Here is a 23,708-nt window from a genome sequence, read left to right as displayed (position 1 = left end):
AAAGCAACAGCAATGCCTTGTGCTGGAAATCCAATATTCCTTGCTGCCAATAATTCATTATTTTCCCCTAATTAAGTTGATAGAAGGGTAATTTGGTCTTTCAAGCGCAGAAAACCCTGAACATGCCATAGCAGCACTTGGCCCCCAGGACTCACCTTGAACTGCTGGTGATCGTAGCGGTCATGAATGACTACGAAGCGCAGATCAAAGCGCCGAGCCAGGTCAAAGAGATGGTCTGTCTCAGCTTTGGTCCACGCATCGTCGTGGAGATACATCTGGTACTCCTGCTCTGAGTAGACAGGAACCTGCACTGTCTGTGGAGAGAAGAGAAAACCATGGTAGCGCTCCTGGCGCACTGCCCTCCTCACTGCCAAGACACCTGAGCCAAGAGCATGAGCACAGCACTGACAGGAGGGAGCTGCCAGGACCCTGAGCGATGAGTCTGCATAGGAAACATGATGAGCCGGCTTGATATGGAGCAGTGTGTGATCCCAAGGCCATAATGTGACATTCAGGGAAGCCTACCAGGAACTACTGCCTAGGAGGCTGAAACCTATTTCAGATGGCTCACACAGGCAGAGGTCAGCAACCCACATCCTGACTATGGGTCTCAACATTTCAGGCTAACATGACAGTGAAACCAAGATTCAGCCAGCTTCCCTGCATTCCTCCCATACAGCAAAACCAATACAATGGCACAAAGTGCCCTGACAGTTGACTCTCTGCTTGGGTTGGGACATGCTCACTTGTACAGGAAGAACAGGAAAGGCAAGGAGCAGTAATCCCCAGCCTTTAGCACACCTTCTGCTTTGATACTCGGTCTACTTCTTTCATGTTTGGTGCAGACAGCATCATGAAGATCTGAAAGACTGTGTACTGTACAACTGAAGGCCATAAACTTGGCAAATAAGTTTGTCCCTACCTTTCCCATAGATCTTTCCCCCAGCAGGATGACAGAGCCAAATGACAGTCCAACTCTTACAGTGTCCCAGGTGCCTAAAGGACCAAGCCCACATTACTGTCCCCAGCCTTGAACTGCTCTGCAAGGGCTCTATCCAGAACACAAGTGTCACATGAGTACTAAAGAAACAGCAAAAATACTTACTATATTAGGGGAAATCCCAGCATGTGGTAAAGCAAAAGTGTAAATAAGCCTGTGCTTTCCTCCCTTGTTGCCCCTCACTCCCTTCCTCCTGCAGCAAAACATTGCTCAGCCTGAGGAGGTCCTGTCTCCCGAAGAAAACAGTGCGCATGCAAGCAGCAGATGTGCTTCAACACCTCTGTGGTTTTGTGTCCTGTCATCCTCGTGAACTCCCTACAGCTCAGAGGAGCATTTCTAAGCCTCCAAATAACAGCTTCTTTAGGTCTACTGTCCTTCCTCTATCACTTAGACACGGAAACTCAAAGGTGGAGCAGATCTCCTGGGGATGTACTGAACCTCAACCTTCAAGTACCACTTCCACAGGACCAAAGCCATCTGACCAGACACTGTAAGGATGTCCCATGCACATCATGAAACAAAATAATTTCTAGAGGAGCACACACACATGAGAAGAGCCAGCAGGGCCCTCTGCAGTGGATAGAAGGGAAGGTGGCAGATGCTTCATCAGACAAGAGAATGTGACAAGAGCAAAGAAATTTCCAAAACACTTCCTCAGCCCCCATTCACGACTGCTCAGATGAGAACCACTGAGAGAATTCATAAGGTGGGAACAGATGGAAAGCTTGAGCCAACCATGGGCTGACTATACATTCAAATGCAACATAACCATGAAAAGGCAAATATGATCCCCAGAGAGGGATTTCCAGCAGAAACTGGCAGTGTTTCAACTGCACAACAAGAATACTGGCAGGAATACCAACTACAACACTACTGATCCCTGGTCAGGAAAGATGCACTGAAATGGAAACAAGTACAGAGAAGAGCATGAGTAATGGGGTGGTGAGCCTGTCTTCCTACAGCCTAGGAAGACAACACAGCCCAGCAAAGGAAGTCTGAAGGAGAATCTGACTGCAGGCTTCAAGTATGCTAGATGAAATGAAAGGAATACTCATGGGAAGAAAAGAACAACTGAAATAAGAACAATGAAATTGACTTGCAAAGAAATGCCAATTTAACATGGAAAATTTAACCTGGAAATGAAATGGAGAAAAGACAGTCTAAAAGAGCTTCCCAAGGAAGCACAGGGGCAGGAAAAGCCAAGTGCTTTTCAAAAGGAACTTGATCAGTTTATGAAAGGGACTGGATTGTGGGAGGACCTGAAAGAGTCAAGAAGAGAATTAAATGGCCCAGAAAACCTCTCTCAGTCCAACATTTCACACTATAAACTCACAAAATTATGAGTATTAAATTAGCTGAAACTGCTCAGGATCCTGGAGCCACAAGACAGCTCTGTGAAGACATCAGCACAATGCCTAATAGAGGTAAAAACTCAAACCGAACAGTAAAAATTATGAGGGAAATAGAGAAAAACAGCCCACATAAATCCACCATCCTCTCATAAGTGGAACACTCACTCCTAGTCCACACATTTCAAAAGAAAGGATATTTGAGAACAAGAGAGTGCACAGGAGGGCATGTGACATTACAGAGAACACAGTACACAGCAAGGACAATTTACTACATCGTGTAACACAAGATCTTTGAGGGACTAAACCTCAAGGCAGCAGTTTGAAATGAGCAGAGGAAAGCACCTTTGCACACCACACAAAATTAACCTGAAGAACTCATTAGCATGGGTTACTCATGAAGCAGCTTTCTGCCCTGAATGTACCTAGCAAGAATTAAACACAAATTTCAAATTAAGAAATCCTTAAGCCAAAGACCACCAGAAAATAGGAAAATATGCATTTGCCCCATTCTCATACTCTTTCACTAAGCCTTTACTGATGGTAGTCAAAAAACCCAGTATTGGCTGAGAGAGGACTTTGCTCTAACACCAGCAAAGCTGCTTTTATACTCCTATTTCAAACCCTGAAACAATGCTCAGTGTACATGGTGAAACCCAAGTTCACATTTTGGATCTCACAACAAAGAGGAGGAAATTGTATTGGAGACTGGAAGCATAGAGAAAAGAGAAAGCAACTGAGCAGTGACCCAGGAGCTCAGTTGAAGAGCTTGAGTGACCAGCAGGACAGACTACACAGGAAAACAGGCTCATGCCAAGGGGAGAGAAAGATTCAGGCAGAAGTATCAAGTATGTGAGAAGAAACCCACATACAAAGAAAAAGAGTCTGGAAAAGTAAGTAAATTTCCTCTGATAAAGCAAATATCTGCAAAACTCTTCATCAGTGCCTTCAACTTTCTCAACTACAGCACCAGAAGGGTAACAACTTGCTCCTGATATTATGTAATTGTGCATTTGCAGATGGCAGAGGTCTGTACCACTAATCTAAAGGTTACAGCCTTGCTGAAGGCTCTTCTGTCTGTCAGCTCACAGTACCTGATAAAGTTAAGGAAATGAGAATCATATAATTAAAACACCCAGATGTGATGTGTGGCCCCCTCTGATAAACTCAGTTGAACTCAGCCAAAACCAGTTCCAGCAGTAGAGTCTTAGAGACAATTAGCCTCACAAAGTTTCACTCAGACAGCTAGGTAGGTGCCTCGACTAAGTGAGTCATACTTCAGACTTCCACCCCAGACATCAGAGAAGAGATACCACAGGAGGCTCTTACCAATGTCCCAGCTACAGGCAAAGCATCAGTCAGAGCTTGAGCCTTCTAACATATAAGGTCAACCAACCACTTAACTCTGCAGGAAGCTACGCTTTGTTAGAGCTGATGCTCTGTGGGTTACAAACTTAAAATATTGTATATGGTTACACACAAGCAGAGCTTTTGTGGAATCATGTTAGCACACGGTTTTCTCACTCTTTCATATTTGCATCATGAAGGGAGTTAAATTACATTATGGAAGCACCCTAACTCTGCTCCTTCCTAACTTTGGAGGTCCTGACTTTGAAGTATAAATCTTGATGTCGTTTTCTTTGTGCATACACATAAAAGGCGCAGCCACTCAAAGCAGATACATCTGGGACAAAAGACAGCAGGAGATTACAACAACACATTGTGACAATTTAATGTAAGATGCAAAGAACAGGGGACTGCACCACACTGATACCACGAGAGCAGTTTCAGAGGGAACGCAAAGTAATTCAGCATCTGTGCTGGAATCTGGCCAAGAGGTTGCAAGCCACCTTTTTGGCCATGAAGCTCAAGCCATTTTTTTTCATACTGAGCAAAATAGCAAGATTTCTGACTTTTATGTCTCACTCAGAATAGAATACCTTTTACTGCCCTGAGCCTGTAATTAGGTTGTTGACCAGGAACAGAGGTAGGTATCACAAATCCTCCTCACCAAGTCCATGACTGCACACCTGAAACACCAGGGTCTCTACCAAGCTCTTACCACATACAAAGCCTGCTTTGCCTGAATGATTTGGAGACATCAGTCCATGGTCACATGGCTGCAGGTCATGCTGCAATTCAAAATGCAATTACCACATCTAACTCAGCCTTCACGTGTTGAAAGAATCAACTTCCCGTCTGGACAGCCAAGAAACTGACTGAAGGGTATTTTCCAGCTGCTGTTTATATGCTTTTGTTTGAAAGTGCTCCCACTTACTTTATTAAATCTGGCAAAAGGGTAATCCTTCCCTTCCTCTGCTGCCCTCCTCCAGTGGTAGAACATTGCTCCATCTTTCCTCGCTGGGTTGGTGAAAGGCATCCACTTCCAAGGCCGGACTTTCTTGGAGCCCAGTTTTGCTTTGACTGTTCGATAACCCTGAGTTGTATCACTTGGCAGCAGTGGAGGTGCATCCCTGTGGTGGAGAAAAGTGCTAGTGATGAGAAGCAAGGAGCAGTCCTAGGCAAACCCAAAGAAATTTCAGGCTCAGAACTCTTTTTGCAGATATAAAAGCAGGATGCTATTCCCAGTTGAGATTAAGAAAGAATTAGATACAAAGGCTAAGAGCCCTGGTTTGTCTGTGTTAGACTATTTTGCCTGTATCTAATTAATTTCCTATATCGAGCAAACCCCTCCAATTTAGAAGAGAGAAAACAGACACTGTCCATGACTAAGAGAAGGGCACAAGCATGGGCCAAGCACCAAGGGGAATCAATCTGGGAAGCGAGAGTGCCCCTGGTTTCAAGAGGATGCTGCCCTGCCACCAAAATCCCAGGCCACCCCACAACCTGCACAGACGACCATGTGCTCTTACTTTTTGTCAGAATAGAGAAGTGCATAAACTTCTCGGTGCATTCCTTCTGGCCTCTTAAACGTTAACGTCTCTGAGGATTTCTTGGATTTTTTCTGAAACAAAAAAATTGCGCTTTAGATTCAGAAGTAGAAATTCCTGAGGGAACATTAAAACTGTACAACTTGGTGCCCTGTGAAGGTTTTTACTTTTATCTGGTTTTAGACAGCTTGAATTTCTCCAGGAAAGTGCCTATTCCTGGTGGAAGACACTGACAGACAAAATGTACCCACTTTCAGTGATAGGGCTCACCAGTACCCACATTTGCTCTTGCTGATAACACACTTAAATTCCAAGCTGAACATCTGGCTGTAGATTGCAGGGGCTGGTGCACTAAGTCTTTTCCTACTAATCAAGCACTGTCCTCCCTCAGAAGTATTAATGCATTTAATTACATGATTCCCTACCTTTTCGAGTAAGAAATGTCTTCCCAGTTTTTATAGTTTTTGTCACTTTGTTCTGCAGCACCTTCAGTTTTTACCATCTGTGATTACACCCTCACAGTAGCCCCTTGGCAAAACCCCCAGTGTCACCTACCAAAGTTCTCCAGCCCCAGCTCTGCTCTCCCATTTACACAGCAAACAATTTTTTTTGACAGTTTCCTCAGAAGAGGAATTCAGTGTACACAACTCAACCTAGCCCCTAAACTCTTGACAGAATTGATGGTCTCTAAGACACAATCCAACTCATACCCACACACAAGTTCATCAGTAATCAATTGTATCAGGTGATCAGCTTTGGATTCAGGTAGGTACAGTAACAGCCACACTAAGAAGTTACATTTCATTTAAGAGGGAAAAGTTTACTGAGCATTTGGTCTAACGGTACCATCTTTATAACTACCACCCCAGACACTACTATTACATACTTTCTTACTGTATTACTACCCAATTTTAAATCAGAATATTTTTCAGTAGCAAAACTAACATTGCATCATAAATTGTGTTAAATCCATACAGTCACCTCTACCAAGCAAATTCAAGATTCCACTAAAAAAATAAGTCCCTGTCATCTTGGATTACAAGTACTTTCCATAAAACTTCATGACAGATGCATTCTGTCAGCACCTTTTCATCCCTAATCAAGCACCTTTCTCCCAGTGTGTCCATCACTTTGCCCAGCAGCAATGTAAGGCCAACCAAGGCAGTTACCCACAGGTCACCACACACCCTGTATGAACACAGGCTTCTGGAAATTCCCCAAAGTTCCCAGATTTATTAAAAGTTAATATCAGCAGGCCAGAGATCAGCTCAACCAGCCCTTTTAGGAGTTGAGAACAAATGACTTGGTCATGCTGATTTAAATGTTTTTATGCCTAGTAATTTTTATTTTAACATTCTCAGTCACTAATGGACTGGAAAGTACTTCATGGTTCTCTTGTGATTTCAAGACATCAATCTGTTTCTTTTCTAATTGAGAACAGATCTATTTCCTGAGTGAGAATTGCACTGTTATTAGCAACTCTGCACTGTCCATGCAATAACATCTTACACCTTTGGTTTGGCTTCGTTTCTGTACTTTGCAGAAATTCAGAATGTTTCATTCAATCCCTCCTGCATGCCTCCCAGGACTTTTCCCTGCACCTTCCCTTCCTGTCTCTCCCACTACAGTAAACTTGAGGAGAAAACCACCTTGGTCCCTGCTCCAAAGAGACAGCCAGCCACCAGTACTCCTTTGGTCTGTGCTGCCTAACACACAAACACACTTAAATCAAGGAACTCACAACTCCAAACACTCAGTGGCAACGCTCAGGTGAATCCAGCCATCAGGCTGCTCACCAGACACTGTTCACCAACACAGCCCGTGACCAGCAACTGCAACATTTCAGCCTTTAAATGACTGAAACTCACTGGTTTTCCATCACACCAATTATACTGTGTGCCCTAGCAAGGCAGTGAAACCAATGTTTCTCTTCAGACGCAAACGTTTCCGTTTTGTTTTGATTTTTTCCCCAAATACACAGGCTTTACTTCAAATCAGAAGAGATTTGAAGTACCAGATTTGTACCATCTTTGTACCAGAGAGCTCCCTGGGCTCATTTCAAAGCACCTCCACATCTCATAACTACTCCTAAACTGACATTCCCAATGCCTTGCAGAACATGGGACACCCATGACCTTGCCCAGATTTAAAACACAGAACACAACAAGACACTAGCACATTACCCCACAGAATGCAGCACATCATGTCACACATCCTTAACAGAGTTCACTAACTTGCCACATTCCCCCAGGCAATGCATCCCAGTTGTCCCAAGCCCCAGACACACCTTCCCCACACAGGCTGAAAGACTTCTGTCATTCAGTCGAGTCAAACAATATTTTCTTTCTTCTAAAACAAGACTGTGTTGTATTATTTCCATTTGTTTTGGGGCTAGACACTTCACAAAATGAAAGTTTTTAGAGACAGCTGGGAATGTCCTGGGGCCTGGCCCAGCTCAGCAGGACACGGCTTACCCAGCTCCAGCTTAAATCCCACACCAGATGCCATGGCACAGGTAGCTAAGAAGGTACACACTTAATTCCACCTTTTCTTCCAATATTCACCCCAAACACCACATGCAAGGCCAGCGAGTGCCTAGAAACCACGCAGCAGCCCCTCAGGGCACTGCAGCTCACCTTATCCGAGTTGATGATGTCCTTTTTGTTGATGGTGCCCGTGTTCTCTGACTCCACGCCTCCCAGCTCCAGGATGTCCCGTACATCTGCCCCCGTCGCCATGTCTCCGCCTGCCCTCTGGCCTTCTCTGCGCCGTCCTGTCCGTCCCCTCCAGCTCTGGGAGGGCGGGAAACCGGGGGCAGGGGGTTAACTCCCGCGGGGTGCCCCGGACTCATACAAACACGCGTAGGTGCGTGTGTATACACATACACGCACGTATATCCGCACACACACACGCATATACATGCACACGCACACTCACACACTTATATCTACATAGACACACACCCCCCTCGGCCTCCTCCCATCCCCCCGCCAGGCCCAACAACGGGGCCTTGCACCCGGCGGGTCCCGGGGGTTCCGCACGCCGCGCCCGCGGCCCGCGGCCCCGCGGGGGGATCCCGGGAGGCCCGCGGGAGGGCGTGCGAGACGCGGCGCTCCCCGCGCGGCCGCGGCCGCCCCGCTCCGAGCGGGACCCGCGCACCCACCGGCGCCGGCTCCGCGGCCACCGGGACGTGCGGCGCATACGGCGGCCCGGGCAGCGCCGCTTCCGCTCCCGCCAAGAGGCGCCCGGAAGTGCCCGGAGCGCTTTGGGGGACGCACCACGCGGGGGTGAGGGAGAAGGATGGCGGGTTCGAGTCCCGCTCCGGGCAGGTTGTGGCCGCCCGGCCCGAGGCCGCCGGCGCCGCTTTCCCCGCGGGCCCGCGGGAGCGCTCGGCCACAGCCGGCTCCCGGCACCCCTCGCCCCGCTCAGGGCGCACAGCCCGCCGCAGGCGCGGCTCGCTCCCGCGCCAGGAGGTGGCAGCACCGCCGCGCCCGACCGGCGCCTTCCAGCCCGGCCCGCGCGGCGGGGAGGGGGCGCCGCGAATGCGCTCGTCGCGCCCACCGTGCCCCCGTTCCTTTGGGGACTGTGTGATGGGTCGCTGCTCTGCCGAGGTCCCGGGGCTGACCCTAGTTTCTCATCAGCAGTTTTCCCGTCTCCTTTCCCGAGGCGCTCGCTGGCGGCTTTGCCCTGTCCCGTTCTCGCCGCCAGCCGTGCCAGGGGCCAGCCCGCGCCAGCCGCGCCTCACGGCACACTCGGGCTGCCGGCCTGGCTTCGTGTGCCACAGCGTGCGCTCCTCGCCCTCATGCTCTAGGCTCCAGAGCCGCGGCGCTCACATGAGGCAGCCCGGAGTGAGAGTTTTATTAATAAGACTCCTGTTTCCTCTTCTCTGTGGGAAGAGATGGGGGAACGAGGAAAGGAGAGAAAACAGTGGTGTGGGGCCAGGAGGGACTTTGAGGAATCACCTTCCTGCGAGATGGAGGCAGAGGCAGCCTTGCCCAGATGGTTTTTTCACTGGGCACAGAGAAACACTGGGACCTGCTGGCCACTTCGGATAGCCCAGGAGAGGGAGTGCCTCTGAGGGGAATCTCTTTTCCTTGCAGCCCTGGGATGAGCTGAACCCCACTAGCTCTTGCACAGAATCCCTCAATGCCAGCCAGGCTGTGCTGAAGTTACCACCATTCCCATCCTGCTGGTGAGCCCTTCCCACGAGGATTGGCACATCACCTCTGTATCAGTGCCCAAACAACGCCAGTGTGCCACAATGGGAACAGGTGACACCCCCAGAGTACCATCTGTTGTCCCCAGAAATAATTTAACCCCTTTTCTACACCTTTCCACACTATCAGGGATGGCTTTTAGCATCCTTCCCACAAGGACAGAGCTGATGCTGAGGTTTTGCCTGCCCTATTTGCTCTCAGCTCTGCCTCCTCTACCCAAGTACCCCCACCAGTGTGTGTGGACATTGCCAATAATTTCTAGCACATTTCCTTGCTCTTGCCACAGCTGGCCTGCAAGCGGGGTCCACACTCCCCCAAGGTGGGCTTGCAGAAGGAAACAAGGCTTTCCCAACTTCTGCAGTCTCTACCTGCCTGGCAAGCCTGGCACTGCGGCTCCATGGAGAGCTTTGTAAGACCAAAAATGGGGCTTCTCTTTTTGCCACTCATGGCGGGTTGTTCGGTTGTTCGCAGTCCGTTCATCCTTTAAATGCCGTTAAGCGGCACTTAAAGAAAACAAAAAGCCAGTTCCAAAAATAAAGTCTTGAGACAGATGGGGCCATTCAGCGCGTTTTTTGATTATATCTCCCACTTGTTGACCTGCCTCCCCCACACCTCTGTGAGCCCCGGGAGCTGTGTCCCACCTGGAGCTGTATGGACCTGCAGATGAAACACATTAGCCGGGTGCTTCTGCTAATGGGCTCATCAGCAGAGCAATTAGCACTGCTTCAGGGGGGCCTGCAGTTATTGTTTCTGGCCTGGAGTTATTGTTAATGGTCACTGCATCCCAAAGCTAGCAAAGGGGAAAGGCTGGGAAGCTGAGTCACGTACCTGGTCCATCACTGAGTCCTGTACTGGGACTGTGCCCAGATCTGACCACGAGGGTCCTGCCTCGCCAGGGCACAGGAAGGGGATTCAGGGAATCAAGGACAGCCAGCAGTGACCAGGAGCCCAGTGCTTCTGTGCCCTGGAACTCTGGCATCACTGTCCTGTCACTACAACACTGTCACCCACCTCCAGCTGTCTGGATACCAGGGATGTCCAGGGTCCAAGCCTGGGCGATCTGCCACCAAGCAACTGGGGGAGAGATATGCCCCCAGATTTAGCCCTGGCAGGAGGGCTCCCTCCAGGCCAGCTCCTCGCCCACCTCAGGATGCTGGGGAAGGATGCACTTTATCCATGCCCTGGCTGCCAGGTATGACCAAAGGTGGCCCCAGGCCAGAGGTGTGCGTGCCTTCTGACCAGGGCTCAGGGTGTGTGTGTCTGCCAGCCTGGCACCAGCGGAGGAGGACAAGTGCAAACACTGTGGCCAGTGGGGCAGGAGAAGGTTATCTGGGGCCCGGCAGTGGAAAAACTCTCCGTGTGTGACTAAGGCACAACAGCGCCAGGTGTGGGTCCAGGCAGGGCAAGGGAGCCGGGAGTTATCGCTTCCCCGTGGGTTCAGGTGCCTGAAGCCAAATGTTTCCTAAGGGTGCGGTGACAGCCACAGCCCCGTTATCGTGGCACCTGGCCCACCCCAAGCAGCATGGACACGGGGACAGGCTGCTGGACCTTCCCCCCAAGGCAGGGATGGGGCACTTCCCACTGCTCCTCCGATGGGAGACTCAAGCCCTGGGAGCGTACTTCAGCAGGGACACCTTGGTCCTAGGGACCCAAGCTCTGGCCTCATGGTGACGAATGGTCTGTGTCAGCCTGCCCAAGCACCCCCAAAGTATCCTCCCACCCTGGAGCACCCAGGCTGTATCCCACCCACAGCACTCTTGTCTCCTCCCCAGCTCCATGCTGTCCCCATGGACCACAGCATCCCAAAGGTCAAGCCCTGGCTAAGGAACCTTCAGATCTGCAACACTCCTTCTCCCTATGGATCAACAATCCCAGGCCAGCTGTGGGACCTGTTAGCTGTAGCATGGGGGATTCCCATGAGCTGGGTCATCCCCAGACAACAGAAACCCACTCAAGTTTCTCTTTCACCCCTCTCCAGCTCTGAAGACCCCAGGGCCCTGCTCCAACTGGCAGGTACCAGGCCATACTGTGACCATGACTCACACTTCTGCTGGGAGGTGTTTCTCCATACCTTGCTCCTTCCTTTACTCCCTTGCCTCCTCATTGGACCAGTTCAGCTGTACCCCAAAACCATGGGGCTTAAGAGTTAGACATTTCAGGGAGCTCTGTACAGTTCCCAGGGTCCTTTTTGACAGGAAGTGACCAAGGTGGAAAAGGAAGGGAGGGAGGCATGGTCTACCTTAGGGTTCTCCAGCTGACTGCAGGTGCACGCACCACAGGGATTGCACCCCAGCCGTGCCTCATCCCTCAGTGCTGCCAAAGGTGTTTTCTTGCTGCCCTCATCACTTTGACGGGCAGGTTTTGCTGGGGACAGGACTGGCCTCCCTCCTCCAATGGAGAGTGTGTCTTCGCCCAGGCAATTGGAAGAGGGTGTTTTTTATTAACAACAAATTAACCATAATTGTCTTTTCCACTACAGCCACTCCTCCCCAGCCATGCGGTGATTCCCAGCCATGCTGGGCCATTGACTGCCGTGCCCCATTGTGCCTGAAGGAGTGCCTTGCCCCAGGCACAGGGGAGCAAACCCAGAGCAGCTCTGTTTGGAGGAGCCAAAGCACCTTCCCCTGCTCTCGCCTCCCCGTGTAGGTAGTGGCAGCAGAGCCGGACCTCACTCCTGCCCTGGCACAGCAATGATGAAAGGCGAGAAAGAACTGGTTTGTGCTCTGATCTCAGAGCTGAACCTCAAAACAGCGTGAACCGTCACTCCAGCTCCCAGGATGCTTAGGGAGGACAGGACAGCAGAGCCAGCCTTTCCAGTGGGACAGGATGGTTGGAGAAATTCATCGTTCCCCTGGAAATAAAAATAATAATCATAATAAAAACACAAAGCCAGAGATTACTTATACGCACACAAACACGCAGGCACGCACTCTCCCCATCTGGCTTTGCCAGCCTGACTCATCGCTAATTCAAACAGCCCACACCTTTCCCTCTCCCTCCATGTGACGTTTTGAACAAGTTTCCAGGGAAGAGGCAGAAGTTTTGCCCCAGCTATCCCCTGGCATTGTAGCCTTGTCCTTGGTTTCTGGTGGTCCCGGGAACAAGATATCCCCAGTACTGCATCAGAGGCCACATGTGTCCCAGCACAGGCACCCCTGCACAAGCACCTCTCAGAAAATGGGGCAAGCAGAGGGTGGAGGCAGCAGTGGAAAGGACAAGTGATTGAGCCTGATGGATCTTGACACCTGTGGATGCAGCCCCATGGTCCTGATCTCAAGCCTACAGGCAGAACATTATGTCCCAAGCTGCTGCCACCCTGTCTAGAATCACCCATGCTTTTGTACCTGCTCAAGGGCAAACCACGAGGGTGGGTGCTGGTCCCAAAACAAGGAGCCCAACACCAAAATATTGGCCACTCCTCAGGGGAACATCAGACCTGCTCTGCCATTCCTATCTGAACTGGAGAGAGTGGGATCAGCCCAGCTACATCCCACTTCCACTTGCAGGGCAAGCAGCCCCAGGGCACCCTCCAGCCCTGACCAGCTGCTGGGGGTTGCAGAGATGAGCAGGGGGAGGGAGCCACTGCCACCACCACCCTGGGCCGGGGCATCACAGAGCTTGTGTGCTCGCTGCACTGCCAGCATGGTGTCAGGTCTGGACAAGTTCCTGCCTTCAGAGGGATTCGTGCATCACAGGTAATCAGCTGTGGGAGGGAGGGAGGGAGGGATGGAGCCAGACCTGCTTGCTGAGCTCCGGGACCTGCCAGCATGCTTGTGCTGAGTCACCATCTATTAACGCGGGGAAACCTCAGCACCTGAACCCCGCCAAGCTGCCAGGCCATCCCCAGGACAGCAGAGACAGCACCCAGGACCAGCCAGCTGACACCAACTTCCCTGCTGGTTGTGACCGCAAGGCCAGTACTGCAGAGCTCCCCCTGTGAGGCACAGCAGGACAGGACTGCTGAAGAAGAATTCAGGACCAGCAATGCTCTCAGTTGAGTTTCGGCTGCCATTCTCCTTAGAGATGACTCACCGCAGGACCAGTCACACCATCCCAGTGCCGCAATTGCCCCATCTGCAGATTAGGGAAACTGAGGCACAGGGAAGTGGGGTGACTCAAGAGCTGTTGCACAGGAGATGCTACTCAGATGCCGAGGCTTGGGCGTTCCCCATCGATCCTCCACAGCTAACTTAAGCAGAAATGAACATCGATGTAAATATTTACTGACAAACAAGCTCAGCCTCACCCTCTCCTCTTAGAAGAAACCTTTAAAGTAAACTCTCCTGGCTCTTTCATGTTTACATCTTGTTTATTTATTATACAGCAGATCACAATATTTCAACAGTTTGCATATAAAGAAAAGTAACATTTCAGAGTGCAAGAGACCTAACGTGCCCAAGCAGAGAAATGTTAATTAACAATATACACAGACGGGAACAGTGCACTTCCCAAAGCTGAGACTCATCTGTGTTCCCAGCTGGAAGAAAATATATTAAAAAAACCAGAAACATTATATATTACTGCTTTGTTTAATTTACAACTTGCTTTGCAGAAGCTGCACATAAAAAGACTCATTTTCTTTTGAGCTTTGTTTTTTGTCCCCCCCCTCTACAAAAATTTCAAGTATAGCAGAGACCTGGGCATTCATAGCTGGACTCACTGTCCTTTACATACTAAATTTTAAAAAGCAGCATGGGGAAGGCAGCTGCAGCAGTACCTGGTGTCATCCTGAGGGGAAGAACAAAACAAAATAAAGCAGACAAGAGCCAGGAGAGACATTTTAGGCTCTTGAGTGGAAAACTGGGAATGGCCAGGGCTGGACTGCCCAGTGGGGTCCCAGGCTGGTGATAGGAGCATCCCTGTCCTCTGTGCAAGGTGACACTGTGCTGCCAACACCTGCAAACCTTTATAGCCATGAGCCAGTCAAATCCCACCCTTGTCCCATCCGCTTTGGGTCAGGAAGTTTGTTCTGATGATCACAACTGAGACAACCAGCAACCCATTTCCCAGCATCACAACCAACGTGCCCAACTGGCATGGCTCTGCAGCCAAAAAGCAGCCAGAGTCAGCCACCACAGCCCCTAGAGCCAGGGGGGTGCCAGAATCTGGGGGAAGAAGGTTAAGCTGATGCCAAATACAAGCCAGGAATTCTGGGGACAGATCCCTTATGCACCAGTTCCCCCACTCACTGAGTACCTGGCTGGGGGGAACCCTCCAGGCACGGGGAGCTGAGTGGTGATGACTGGGCAGATGTTTCTTGCAGTTTTGCTCCCCACGTACATCCCCAAAGCAGCCCTTCCCCACCACTTGGCTGGGCCAGCTCTCACAGGAGCAGGAGGAGAAAACTAGTTATCAACTACAAGCGGAGGGGGCTGGGTGGCCAGGCTGCTCCCCACTGCCATCCCTGGCCCGACACTATTTACACCGTGAGCTGGCTCCGGGGACATGGAGTCCGGCCGCAGCCACTGCTCACATGTGCCGCTTCATGTGGAGAGCGAGGTGGTCTGAGCGGGAGAAAGCCCGCTCGCAGAGGTGGCACTGGAACGGCCGGTGCCCTGTGTGCTTGCGGTAGTGGCGGGTCAGCTCATCGGAGCGGGCAAATTTCCAGCCACATCCTTCCCAGGTGCAGTGGTAGGGCTTCTCGCCTGCAGAGGAGAGAGGGTGTCAGTGGGCTTGTAGCTTCCCACCCTCCCTGTGCCTTCAGTTCTGTGCTACCTTATCCAGCACCCCCTTTTCAAGGAGATGTGAGGCCCATTGCGCACCTCTACCTGCCCAACTTTCCCCTTCTGTCCCCCATTTTTCTGCCCTTCCCCATGTGCAAAAGTTTGTTTTCTGAGCATCCCTGCCCCATTACAGCACCCCTCCTATGTGCCCCTGCTTCACTTTAAACTGTGGGTGGTCCCCTGCTGTGGGCTGGCACCATGTGCCCTGTTCCAGCTCGACCAGAGGCTCTCACCATAGAACCCCCAGGCTGTCTCCCTATTCTGTTTTTCCCTAGCCCAAGTGGAGGGTTTCTCCGTGTCCCTAAGTCCTACCAACTCAGGCACCCCCGGGCACCAAAACCAGCAACTGGAGGAGCCACAAGAGTGGTCTTGCTACACGCCAAGTCCTTATGTGTCCCTGCCCAGCGCCACCACGGGGGTCCTGAGCACTTCGGGGGCCATCCCCATTTCCCCCTGCCCTAGATGCAGAACGCCTCCACGCGGGCTATCTCTGGGTGCCCTCACACAGCCCCATCACGGGGACCCACCGTGCACTCTCTGACATACCGCAGGGGTCTTTCCCACGCGACACGCCCCTCACCCCCGGTGGCACCTCCCGCGACGCCCCATTCACACCCACGGAACCACGCTGGCGGGTCTCACCACGTGCCGCCGTACCCCCACCCGGGACCCTCTATGCGTGCCGCCGCCCCGGCCGCCCTTACCCGTGTGGGTCCGCATGTGCGCCTTGAGGTGCGAGCTCTTGGTGTAGGTCTTGCCGCAGCCCGGGTATTCACAGTTGTGCGTGGCCGTTCGCTTGCGCGCCCAGGAGCGGCGGCCGCGCTTGGGCTTGCAGTCCTCGGGGGGAGCCCCGGTCGGGAAGTACTCCAGCACCGGGGAGTTGGGCGGCGTGACCAGCAGCCCGGGCAGCCCCGCCGGGCCCGGGCCCGGCCCCTTCAGGGGCTCCCTGAAAACACTGAAATGTCCATGAAACTGCGGTGGCGGCTGGGGGGCGAAGTGGGGCGCATAGCGGTGCGGGGCCACGGCGTAGTGGGGCGGCAGGTCGGCCAAGAGGTGGGGATCGGCGCCAGGCAGCGGCTCCTCAGGGGGCCCCAAGCGGCCGTGGGGGAAGCCCGGGTAGGGCAGCGGCGGCCCCGGCACCGGTCCCGGCCCGGGACCCGGCGCCACGCGTGGCTTGTGCTCGCCGCCGCCCGGTCCCAGGTACTCGGCGGCAGGCATCCCTAGCATGCAGGCGCGCTCCTCCGGCTGCTCCTTCTTGATGCGGGGCCCGAAGGACTGCGCGGGGTCCAGGGGCAGCGGGCGGGCTAGGGCCGGGTGGAGGGGCGGATGGTGATGGGGGTGAGGGTGGTGGTGGGGGCCGCCGGGCACACGCAGCTCCGTGTACTCCCTCCGCTGCAGGTCGTAGTGGCCGGGCAGGTCCGGGGTGAGCAGCTCAGCCACGTAGCTGTGGCTCTGGCCCTCGGGGTAAGGCGCCGGGAATTTGCCGGGCGTGGAGTACGAGCCGTCGCTGTCGTAGGTGGTGCCACAGCTTTCGGGGGTCTCGGGCAGGGGGTAGTTGGGGCCGGTCGGCCCCTGCCCGCCACTGCTGGTGTGCGCCAGGATGAAGTCCAGGTCCACGAACTTGCCCAAGTCGTCTTCCTCCCGCTTGACGGCAGCGGGGCCATCCTGCTGTAGCATCCTCTGCGGGAAAACGAAGCGTCAGGATCGGCGGGGAGACGGTTGCAGCGGCACCCGCCGCCTCAACACCGCGGCCCGCGCCTCCCGCTCGGGGCGGCGGCTCCCCCCAACCCGTCCGACGGGTCGGCACCACTCCGGCTGAGCTGCGCCGCCCCCGGGGCGCCCTCCGACGGCGAGAAGGCGGTCCGCCCCCCACTCCCTGGCCGGGCTGAGCCCCAGCCCGGAACGAGCTGTCCCGTACCCACCTTGCCACCCTCTCCCCGGTGCCAGGTGCTTACGTGGAGCATGTCGGCGGGCCGCTCCTCTAGCGGCATCAAGTTGGCGAAAGTGGAGATCGAGGGCAGGGCGCTCTCGTCCACGGCCGCCGCCATGGCGAGCGGGGCCGGGGCGGGCTGGGGGAGCGCGGTGCGCGGAGCCCGGCACGGCACCGCTCCGCTCCCCGTGGCAGCAGCGCTGCTCTGCGCCGCCCCGCGCCCCTAAGCTGTTAACAGCATGGCTGCGCCCCGATTGGTCCGGCCCGCATTGATATTCGCCGCCGCCGCTTGCCATTGGCTCTGCTGCAGCCCGAGCCACGCCCCTCTGGCGGGGCTGTCCCGGCGGGCGGGGGTCGACGGTTGCCGCTGCCCCGACGGCGCTCGGAGCCCGCGCGGGGCGGGAGAGGACGGGGCAGAGCGGCGGGGTCCCCACGTCCCTCTTTGCCCTGCTCTGCGAGACTGTCGCACGGCGGAGAACAGACAAGGGTGCTGTTGTGGATCGCGGAGGCCAGAATCCTGCCCGCGATGTGAAGGGGGCAGCGGCGCCCCTAAGGCTTGCCCACACCACGAGCGGGGAGGAGGGCTGTAGGTGGCAGTGCCGGAGGTCCCCCGGCACCCTGTCCCGAGTGGGACAGGGGCGATGGCTCTGTCACATGCACCCTGTGTGGAGGCAGAGAGTGCCGGAGAGGTCTGGCGCAGGGGAACAGGTAAAAAGCATTTCATCCACTGTGCCGGACACTGCACTCGCCACGGGGGCCACCGAGCGCGTCAGCGAGCGAAGGTGCAGTCCCAAAAAGGGGCGCTTGTGCCACCATAGGAGGTGAACCAGATAACCGAGCCCCGGTGCCCCCACACCCCCACGCGATTCGTTTCATTCGTAAGCGCACCCGTGAAGCCGCGTCCTCCCGCGCCGCGGCTGTCGGTGAGGCAATCAGCAGCACAGCGCGTACCAGCTCGCATCTGGCTGCGTGCAGGGTGCGTGTGCGAGCCGAGATAACTGCTCGTCTACCCTGTCGGGGGCTGGCACGCTGCCGGCATCGCCTCATCTCGCCCCACAGCCCCCACAACACGTTTGTCTGCCCTCCTTAGGGACAGTGCTGTGGCTGAGTCTCCGACCGCCCTGGCACTGAGGGGCACGGGCCGGCTGTCTCACCCTGCCCACCCTGAGCAGCCCCTGGGACAGCACTGTCCTCCTGAGGGCTTCCCATGGCAGGGGACACAAGGACAGCAGGTTATCCTGCTTTGCAGGAGACCCACCCTATTCTAGCTGGTTGGATGATGGCACAGAGGACCCAGGGCACTGGGCAGGCCTCCCCAGGGGCTCTCTGCCTCCCTGTCCGGCTCACAGCAAGGTCTTCTCCATTTGGCCCCCATCCAACCAGTACCAGGAACGGCCCTGCTGCTGTTGAGCTCAGAAGCAATGTCCCTTATCTCTTGGAGCCTGTCTCCCTGCTTTCTGGAGCTGTCCATCTCCAGATACCTTTCTAAGAACTGAGGCTGCTGCCTGCTCTATTCAGAAGCAAGGAGTCAATTTAAAAAAAAACAAATATAAACACCAAAGGTGAGGTGTGCACACACACCACACGCACATGCCGCTTCTGAATCCAAAGCTACTCTACCAGTTGCTTTCATCACCGCGCTTTAATTATAAGGGTGGAGCATTGCAATAAATTATTTCAGTAATCCAGTGGAACAACAACAATTCAGATCTTCCCCCTTTTACCAAGAATCCCTGCCCTGGTTTCCAGAGCACATGTTGGGCTGCTGCCTGGGCCCCATCTGCTTGTCTGCTGGCAAGGCAGCAGGTTTATTAATGGCACCTATTGGTCAAAACGCATGGGCTCCAAAGTCCTTCCTTGGAAAAAGCCACCTCCGAAGTGGCAAAGAAGCATGTAGGCATTACCTGAAATTACTTTTAGCTTGCCTCCCAGAGTAGTTTATTCAAGTCATCAGTTAATCCCATTACTTGTTTCTTGGCCAAATAATAATTAATAGCAAGGCAGTTCCTGCCCCAAACTTTTGCAGATAAGTCAGAGAAGATGCCATAGGAGACAGACTAATTCATCTTGGTTTTCCCCTTTTCCAGGAAGTTTTGGCATTTGCACCCATGCTGACTTATTTTGAGAGGCTTCGCCAACAGATCAGCTTAATTTTTAAAGCCAATAATTCTTGCAAATGTGGGATATTCCCCAGGAAACTCTTTTTACTGATGCTCTGGTGGGAGGGCCGGCGCGGCGGGGAGCGGCAGCATGCCAGGCACCGCAGCAACACAAGCACTGCCAGTGCTGAGTGTGCAGGGAGCCAGCAGTGCGTCATGGGCAGGGTTTTCCTGCTGTGAGCCATGGGGTGGGCACTGGGGGTCCCTGCCACAGCTTTGTCAGCCCCTTGGCCACAGAAGCCCCCTCTGAGGTGAGTGGGAGGCAAGCAGGAGCAGACAGTGCATGCACAGCCTGCTGTTGACAGAAGCCCATTTAGGAAACGTGGGTTATCTCCTGCGCCACTACAGCAGACTGTAAAGTTGCTGGCATCCCAAGAGATCAAACAGCAGCCAGGCAAGAGAGCAAACAGAAAGTGGGAAGGGCCACCCACCCAGGTGATGGCTAAAGAGGAAAGGGTTAATGGTTATCCTTGCTTTTGGCACATCTGGCAGCAGAGGAATGAGGAACCTGGCTTGCCCAGCATGGTGTGCCACAGGTGGCCCTGTCACAACAAGAGCATTGTCAGCCCTGCCAACACTTCCACAGTGCCATGGCACCTTCTCCAATGACACAGAGCACGGGTGGGATGGGCAGGGGGACAGTGCCCTGTGGCACCACCAGAGGTGGAATTGGTGCCCAGGTTGCTCAGCAGGGCTCCCAGGAGGCCCTACCCCACAAAACACTGGGGACTGAAACACACCTGCACTGCATCCTTTTCTGTGCTGTCACCTGGAGTTGGGAGACTGAAATAAACCCAAGGACTCTCCCTCAGAGCATCTCCAGTGCCCCCTCTCCAACACCACCTACAGCATCACAGCCCAGAGAGCTTCTGCTTCAGTGGGAGGCAAAATCCAAGTCCCAAAAGCTCCACAGGGGACCCCATGAGAGGTGCCAGGGGGATCCACACTGCAGAACACCCTAAACAACTGTGACACTCCAGGGTTATATCCCTGAGAGCAGAAAATGAATCTGGCTGGGTTTTACCCTCTGTCTTCCCCTCTGCATGGTACTGGCCTGCCTAGAGAAGGGTCCAGGAGCCCCCAGAACTGCCTGTACCCCCAAAGACCCATTCCCCTCCTGAAAAGAAAAGAGGAACTGAAAATGAAATTAAAGCATAATTCAATCCGGAGCAGGTCCAGAGTAAAGTCATCTGCTCTTATCGTGTGCTGGCAGGCTCTTCCCGCTCCGCAACAAACACAATGTTATCAGGGCACAGAGGGCAGATTCGTTTGCACCGGCCGAGCAAGCTGCTGTGTCCGCCCTGCCTACCCTGGGGTCTGGGGAGCACCGGGATGCACGGCTGAGGACCGGGGCTGCCAGGGACTTGGGGAGACCCGAGGCAGCACCCCGGCAGCACCGACAGGGAGCTCAGTCCCAGGACAGGGTACTTTGGCTGGAGGCCATATCCAGGCTCCCTACGCAGCTCTCTGGCCACAGCAGACAGGTCAGGTTGCTCTCAGTGAATGTCAGCAGAGTAAAGGCTACAGAGGGACAGGGTCCGTGGGAGATGTCTTTGCCTACGGGAATATACACGGCCTCTTCTCCCATGGGTGCTGCCCAGCTGCTTGGCCAGGAGGCTGCCAAGATGGCAGATCTTGGCATCCCACCCCTGGCAAAGCAGCCCAGCGGCACCCCCAGACCCTGCACACGCTCCCAGCCCCACTGCATCGCGTGGACCGCATTCCGCTTTGATCTCTGCTTGCTGCCTGGCTGTGCCCTGGTGGCTGCGGGGCCAGTGCAGCCCTCTCCGTCCTTCTTTATATACCCCTGTTATTTTTAACTCTGCCTACGCAAATCCCGAATCCGGAATGAGCAGCGGCCGGGGGCCAAGGGGAAATGGACATGGTGCAAATTTCCTGCCCTTTTTACCTCTCTTCCTCTATAACATACAGCAACGTTTTTCCTCCACTTCTTAACTTTCACTGGTACAGGAAAGCTGAAAGCTCCAGGCTCTGCAGAGAGCCACAAGGTCCAGCACCACAGCGGACGGGGTATCCCACTTGGAAGGGACATTGCACTCAGCATGGTGCCAGGAGATGTCCCTCCCCACAGCACACACCACAGGCTCCATCAGCAGTGCGATGCGCTGGAGGCATCCGGACAGCCCTCGCAGCCACAGCCTCACGTGCAAACACGTGTGCTCATGTGCCAGCCCAGGGGCCCATCCTTCCTTTCCTCTGGCCAGCAAGAGCTCTGGCCCCAGCCACAGCAGCTGGGACTGGACCACAGCCATGGGAGCCATTCCCTTTTGCCACTCACAAAAGTGCTGGACAAGACCTGTGACACCCCAGCAGCTCCAGGGGTAACAGCAGGAATTGCTGTTTTCCTTGTGAGCAACAAGGAGGAGGAACACAAGATATTCTTCCAACATCTCTGGTTTAATCTTTTAAAAAAAGCCACAACACAGAGTGCCACAGTGAGTTGCACAGGCAGTTTTGCAGAGGATATCATGGTATGGCTGCAGTGCCCATGGGATGTGCATGTTAGAACCCTTCTCTCACATTCTGGAGATTATTAGCTGTACATCATGTAAAAGCAATTTGCCTACAAAAGTTCCAAATGGCCCAGGTAAACACCTCTGCCACTCTTTTCCAAGCAGTGTCCAAGCTATACTCTAAGGTATTCAGTGTCCAATGAACCTGGATTCTCAGTGAGTGGGGAATACCTCTCTTACCATGCACAGGGGCAGGAAAAGAGCGGATGCTGAGGCCAGTGCTGATCAGACCTGATCCACCCAGATATACACCATTTCCCAGCCTGGAGAAAGCCTGGTTAGCCCTGGAACCTGGGCACTGGTGTGGCTGCAGTATCCAGGCACTGCTGGGCCAGTGGGGAACAATTTTCCAATAGGAGCTGTGGGATAGGGTTGAGTGAACAGTCTGCACCATGAGTCACTGGCACCCATGGGGACACAGCTCGGTGTGAGGCAGTGGGGGACAGCCCAGGTGGCAGCAGAACAAACAGGGAGCTGGAGAACTCTGTGTGGAAACCGTTTTCCAGGTAATTTGATTTTGTTATTCCTCCCATGCAGCTATCTGCCCAGAGCCACCCCACCAGTGTATATCACACAGCATAGCACATTGGAAACATGGAAAACTCATCCTTCCACCATCCCATGCCCCTAGGACACTGCACCAAGGGCGCCACTGTAGCACAGGATGCTGGAATCAATCACAGTCAGCCACATGTGGCTGCTGCAGTGGTTTTACAGAAACAGCCCACAAAACTGCATCCTCCCATCCACAACACTCGTGGGGTGTCTGGCAGGATCAGTGGGCACACTGTGTCGGGACCAAATCCCTCTGCACTGGCATTACATAGGGTGCTTCATTCTGCTCCAGGAAGTGGCATTTAATTACCCAGCCTCCTGGTAGTAAATAGGTTTCCAACACATTACAAAAGGCTGTATTACTTTTTTTTTCTCCCCAGCCTTGCTCATGCTCTGCGCCGGTGAGCTCATCCCCTGGGAATACTGTCTCCAAAATAGATTCACTCCCTTGTTGGAAATAATCAAATGGGAATCCAAGCTGCTGAGCCCAAGCCCAATTCCTCCCTTTGTTCTGGGGCTCTGGCAGCGAAGGGGTTCGGATCAGGGTGACAGGAACTCGCCTTCTTTTAATTGACCTCCGATGATGAAACAATCAACCAAACGATTTAGAAATGTGCATCCAGTGAGATCATCAGGAAAACTTCTCCACAAAGGGGCCTGGGGAAAGGAAGGTGCAGTAATCCACCTGCCCCAGCCGCCTCGGCAGGCCTCACTGCGTGGCACAACATGGCACAGCATGGCATGGTGTGTCACAGCCACTCAGTGCCTCTTGGGCTACCTTGCTGTGGCTTCATGCCAGAAGCTGCCTCACTAGGTCCAACATGGGGAAAGAGTACAGCTAGACTTGTCCCAGTCAGGACATCTGCTCCCATGGGACATCTATCCTCCTTGTTTCCAGCCCCAGCCCCTCCTTAGCTACTGGGCACCCACTTATCCCAAGCCAGCACCAAATGGTAGTGCTGCCTGTCTCCACTCCCAGACTCGCTGCAAGTCCTGCCACCCCACCAGGCATTTCTAGGACAAGATTCCATGATGTTGTGGGGGAAAAACCCTCCCAGCCCCACGAGCAGTGCCTCCCTGGGGATTTCCATCTCTTGCACCCTTTCCCCAGCTTTTTGTAGCCTGGCGGGAGGGCAGCCACACGGGAAGGGCTGGCATGGCTCCCTGGCCCCAGCTGCGCCACTGGGGCTGCCCCGGCTTCCCCAGCCCAGGTCAGTGCACGCTCCAGCTTGGCATGTGGCAGGCAGTAATTTTCACCCAAAGGGTTTCCCTTCAGCAGACTCTGCCGCCAGGGTGGTTTTGAAGACAATCTTAGCCAGAGTCTTCCTTCCTCGACTGCCAGCGATTCGG

General features: G+C 53.9%; 2 protein-coding genes across 4 annotated transcripts in view; both read right to left on the bottom strand.

Moving 5' to 3' along the window:
• The window catches only part of DMAP1 (DNA methyltransferase 1 associated protein 1), a 29,970-nt gene extending 21,528 nt beyond the window's left edge, over positions 1 to 8,442 (bottom strand). Inside the window, exons 1-5 of one of the 2 annotated variants that reach the window (XM_041483545.1) lie at positions 8,404 to 8,442; positions 7,877 to 8,032; positions 5,223 to 5,314; positions 4,628 to 4,823; positions 156 to 314 (exon numbers count right to left, since the gene is read on the bottom strand). In XM_041483545.1, coding sequence (XP_041339479.1) covers positions 156 to 314; positions 4,628 to 4,823; positions 5,223 to 5,314; positions 7,877 to 7,978 — 549 coding nt within the window. In that variant the 5' untranslated portion in view covers positions 7,979 to 8,032; positions 8,404 to 8,442. The other variant, XM_041483544.1, reaches the window with a different exon arrangement.
• A 5,305-nt stretch (positions 8,443 to 13,747) lies between these two features.
• LOC121361982 (Krueppel-like factor 2) lies at positions 13,748 to 18,021 on the bottom strand. 2 transcript variants are annotated; one of them, XM_041483141.1, is made up of 3 exons: positions 17,103 to 18,021; positions 15,885 to 16,860; positions 13,748 to 15,102 (listed from the first exon to the last, which is right to left on the bottom strand). In XM_041483141.1, the coding sequence occupies exons 1-3, from the start codon at positions 17,226 to 17,228 to the stop codon at positions 14,927 to 14,929; spliced, it is 1,278 nt and encodes a 425-aa protein (XP_041339075.1). In that variant the 5' UTR covers positions 17,229 to 18,021; the 3' UTR covers positions 13,748 to 14,926. The 2 variants fall into 2 exon arrangements, with proteins under 2 accessions (XP_041339075.1, XP_041339076.1); XM_041483142.1 differs by having other exon boundaries at positions 17,136 to 18,013.
• Between the last annotated feature and the right edge of the window lie 5,687 nt (positions 18,022 to 23,708).

The sequence above is a fragment of the Pyrgilauda ruficollis genome, unplaced genomic scaffold, assembly GCF_017590135.1.
Source record: "Pyrgilauda ruficollis isolate IOZ18807 unplaced genomic scaffold, ASM1759013v1 scaffold6, whole genome shotgun sequence".
NCBI lineage: Eukaryota > Metazoa > Chordata > Aves > Passeriformes > Passeridae > Pyrgilauda > Pyrgilauda ruficollis.
This window is presented reverse-complemented; position numbering and strand designations above follow the sequence as displayed.

Coding starts and splice junctions, on each gene's coding strand:
- LOC121361982 (XM_041483141.1), bottom strand. CDS start 17,228: ATGGCGGCGGCCGTGGACGAGAGCGCCCTGCCCTCGATCTCCACTTTC. Junction 16,861..17,102: donor ACCGGGGAGAGGGTGGCAAG/GTGGGTACGGGA, acceptor GTTTTCCCGCAG/AGGATGCTACAGCAGGATGG. Junction 15,103..15,884: donor GCACATGCGGACCCACACGG/GTAAGGGCGGCC, acceptor TCTCCTCTGCAG/GCGAGAAGCCCTACCACTGC.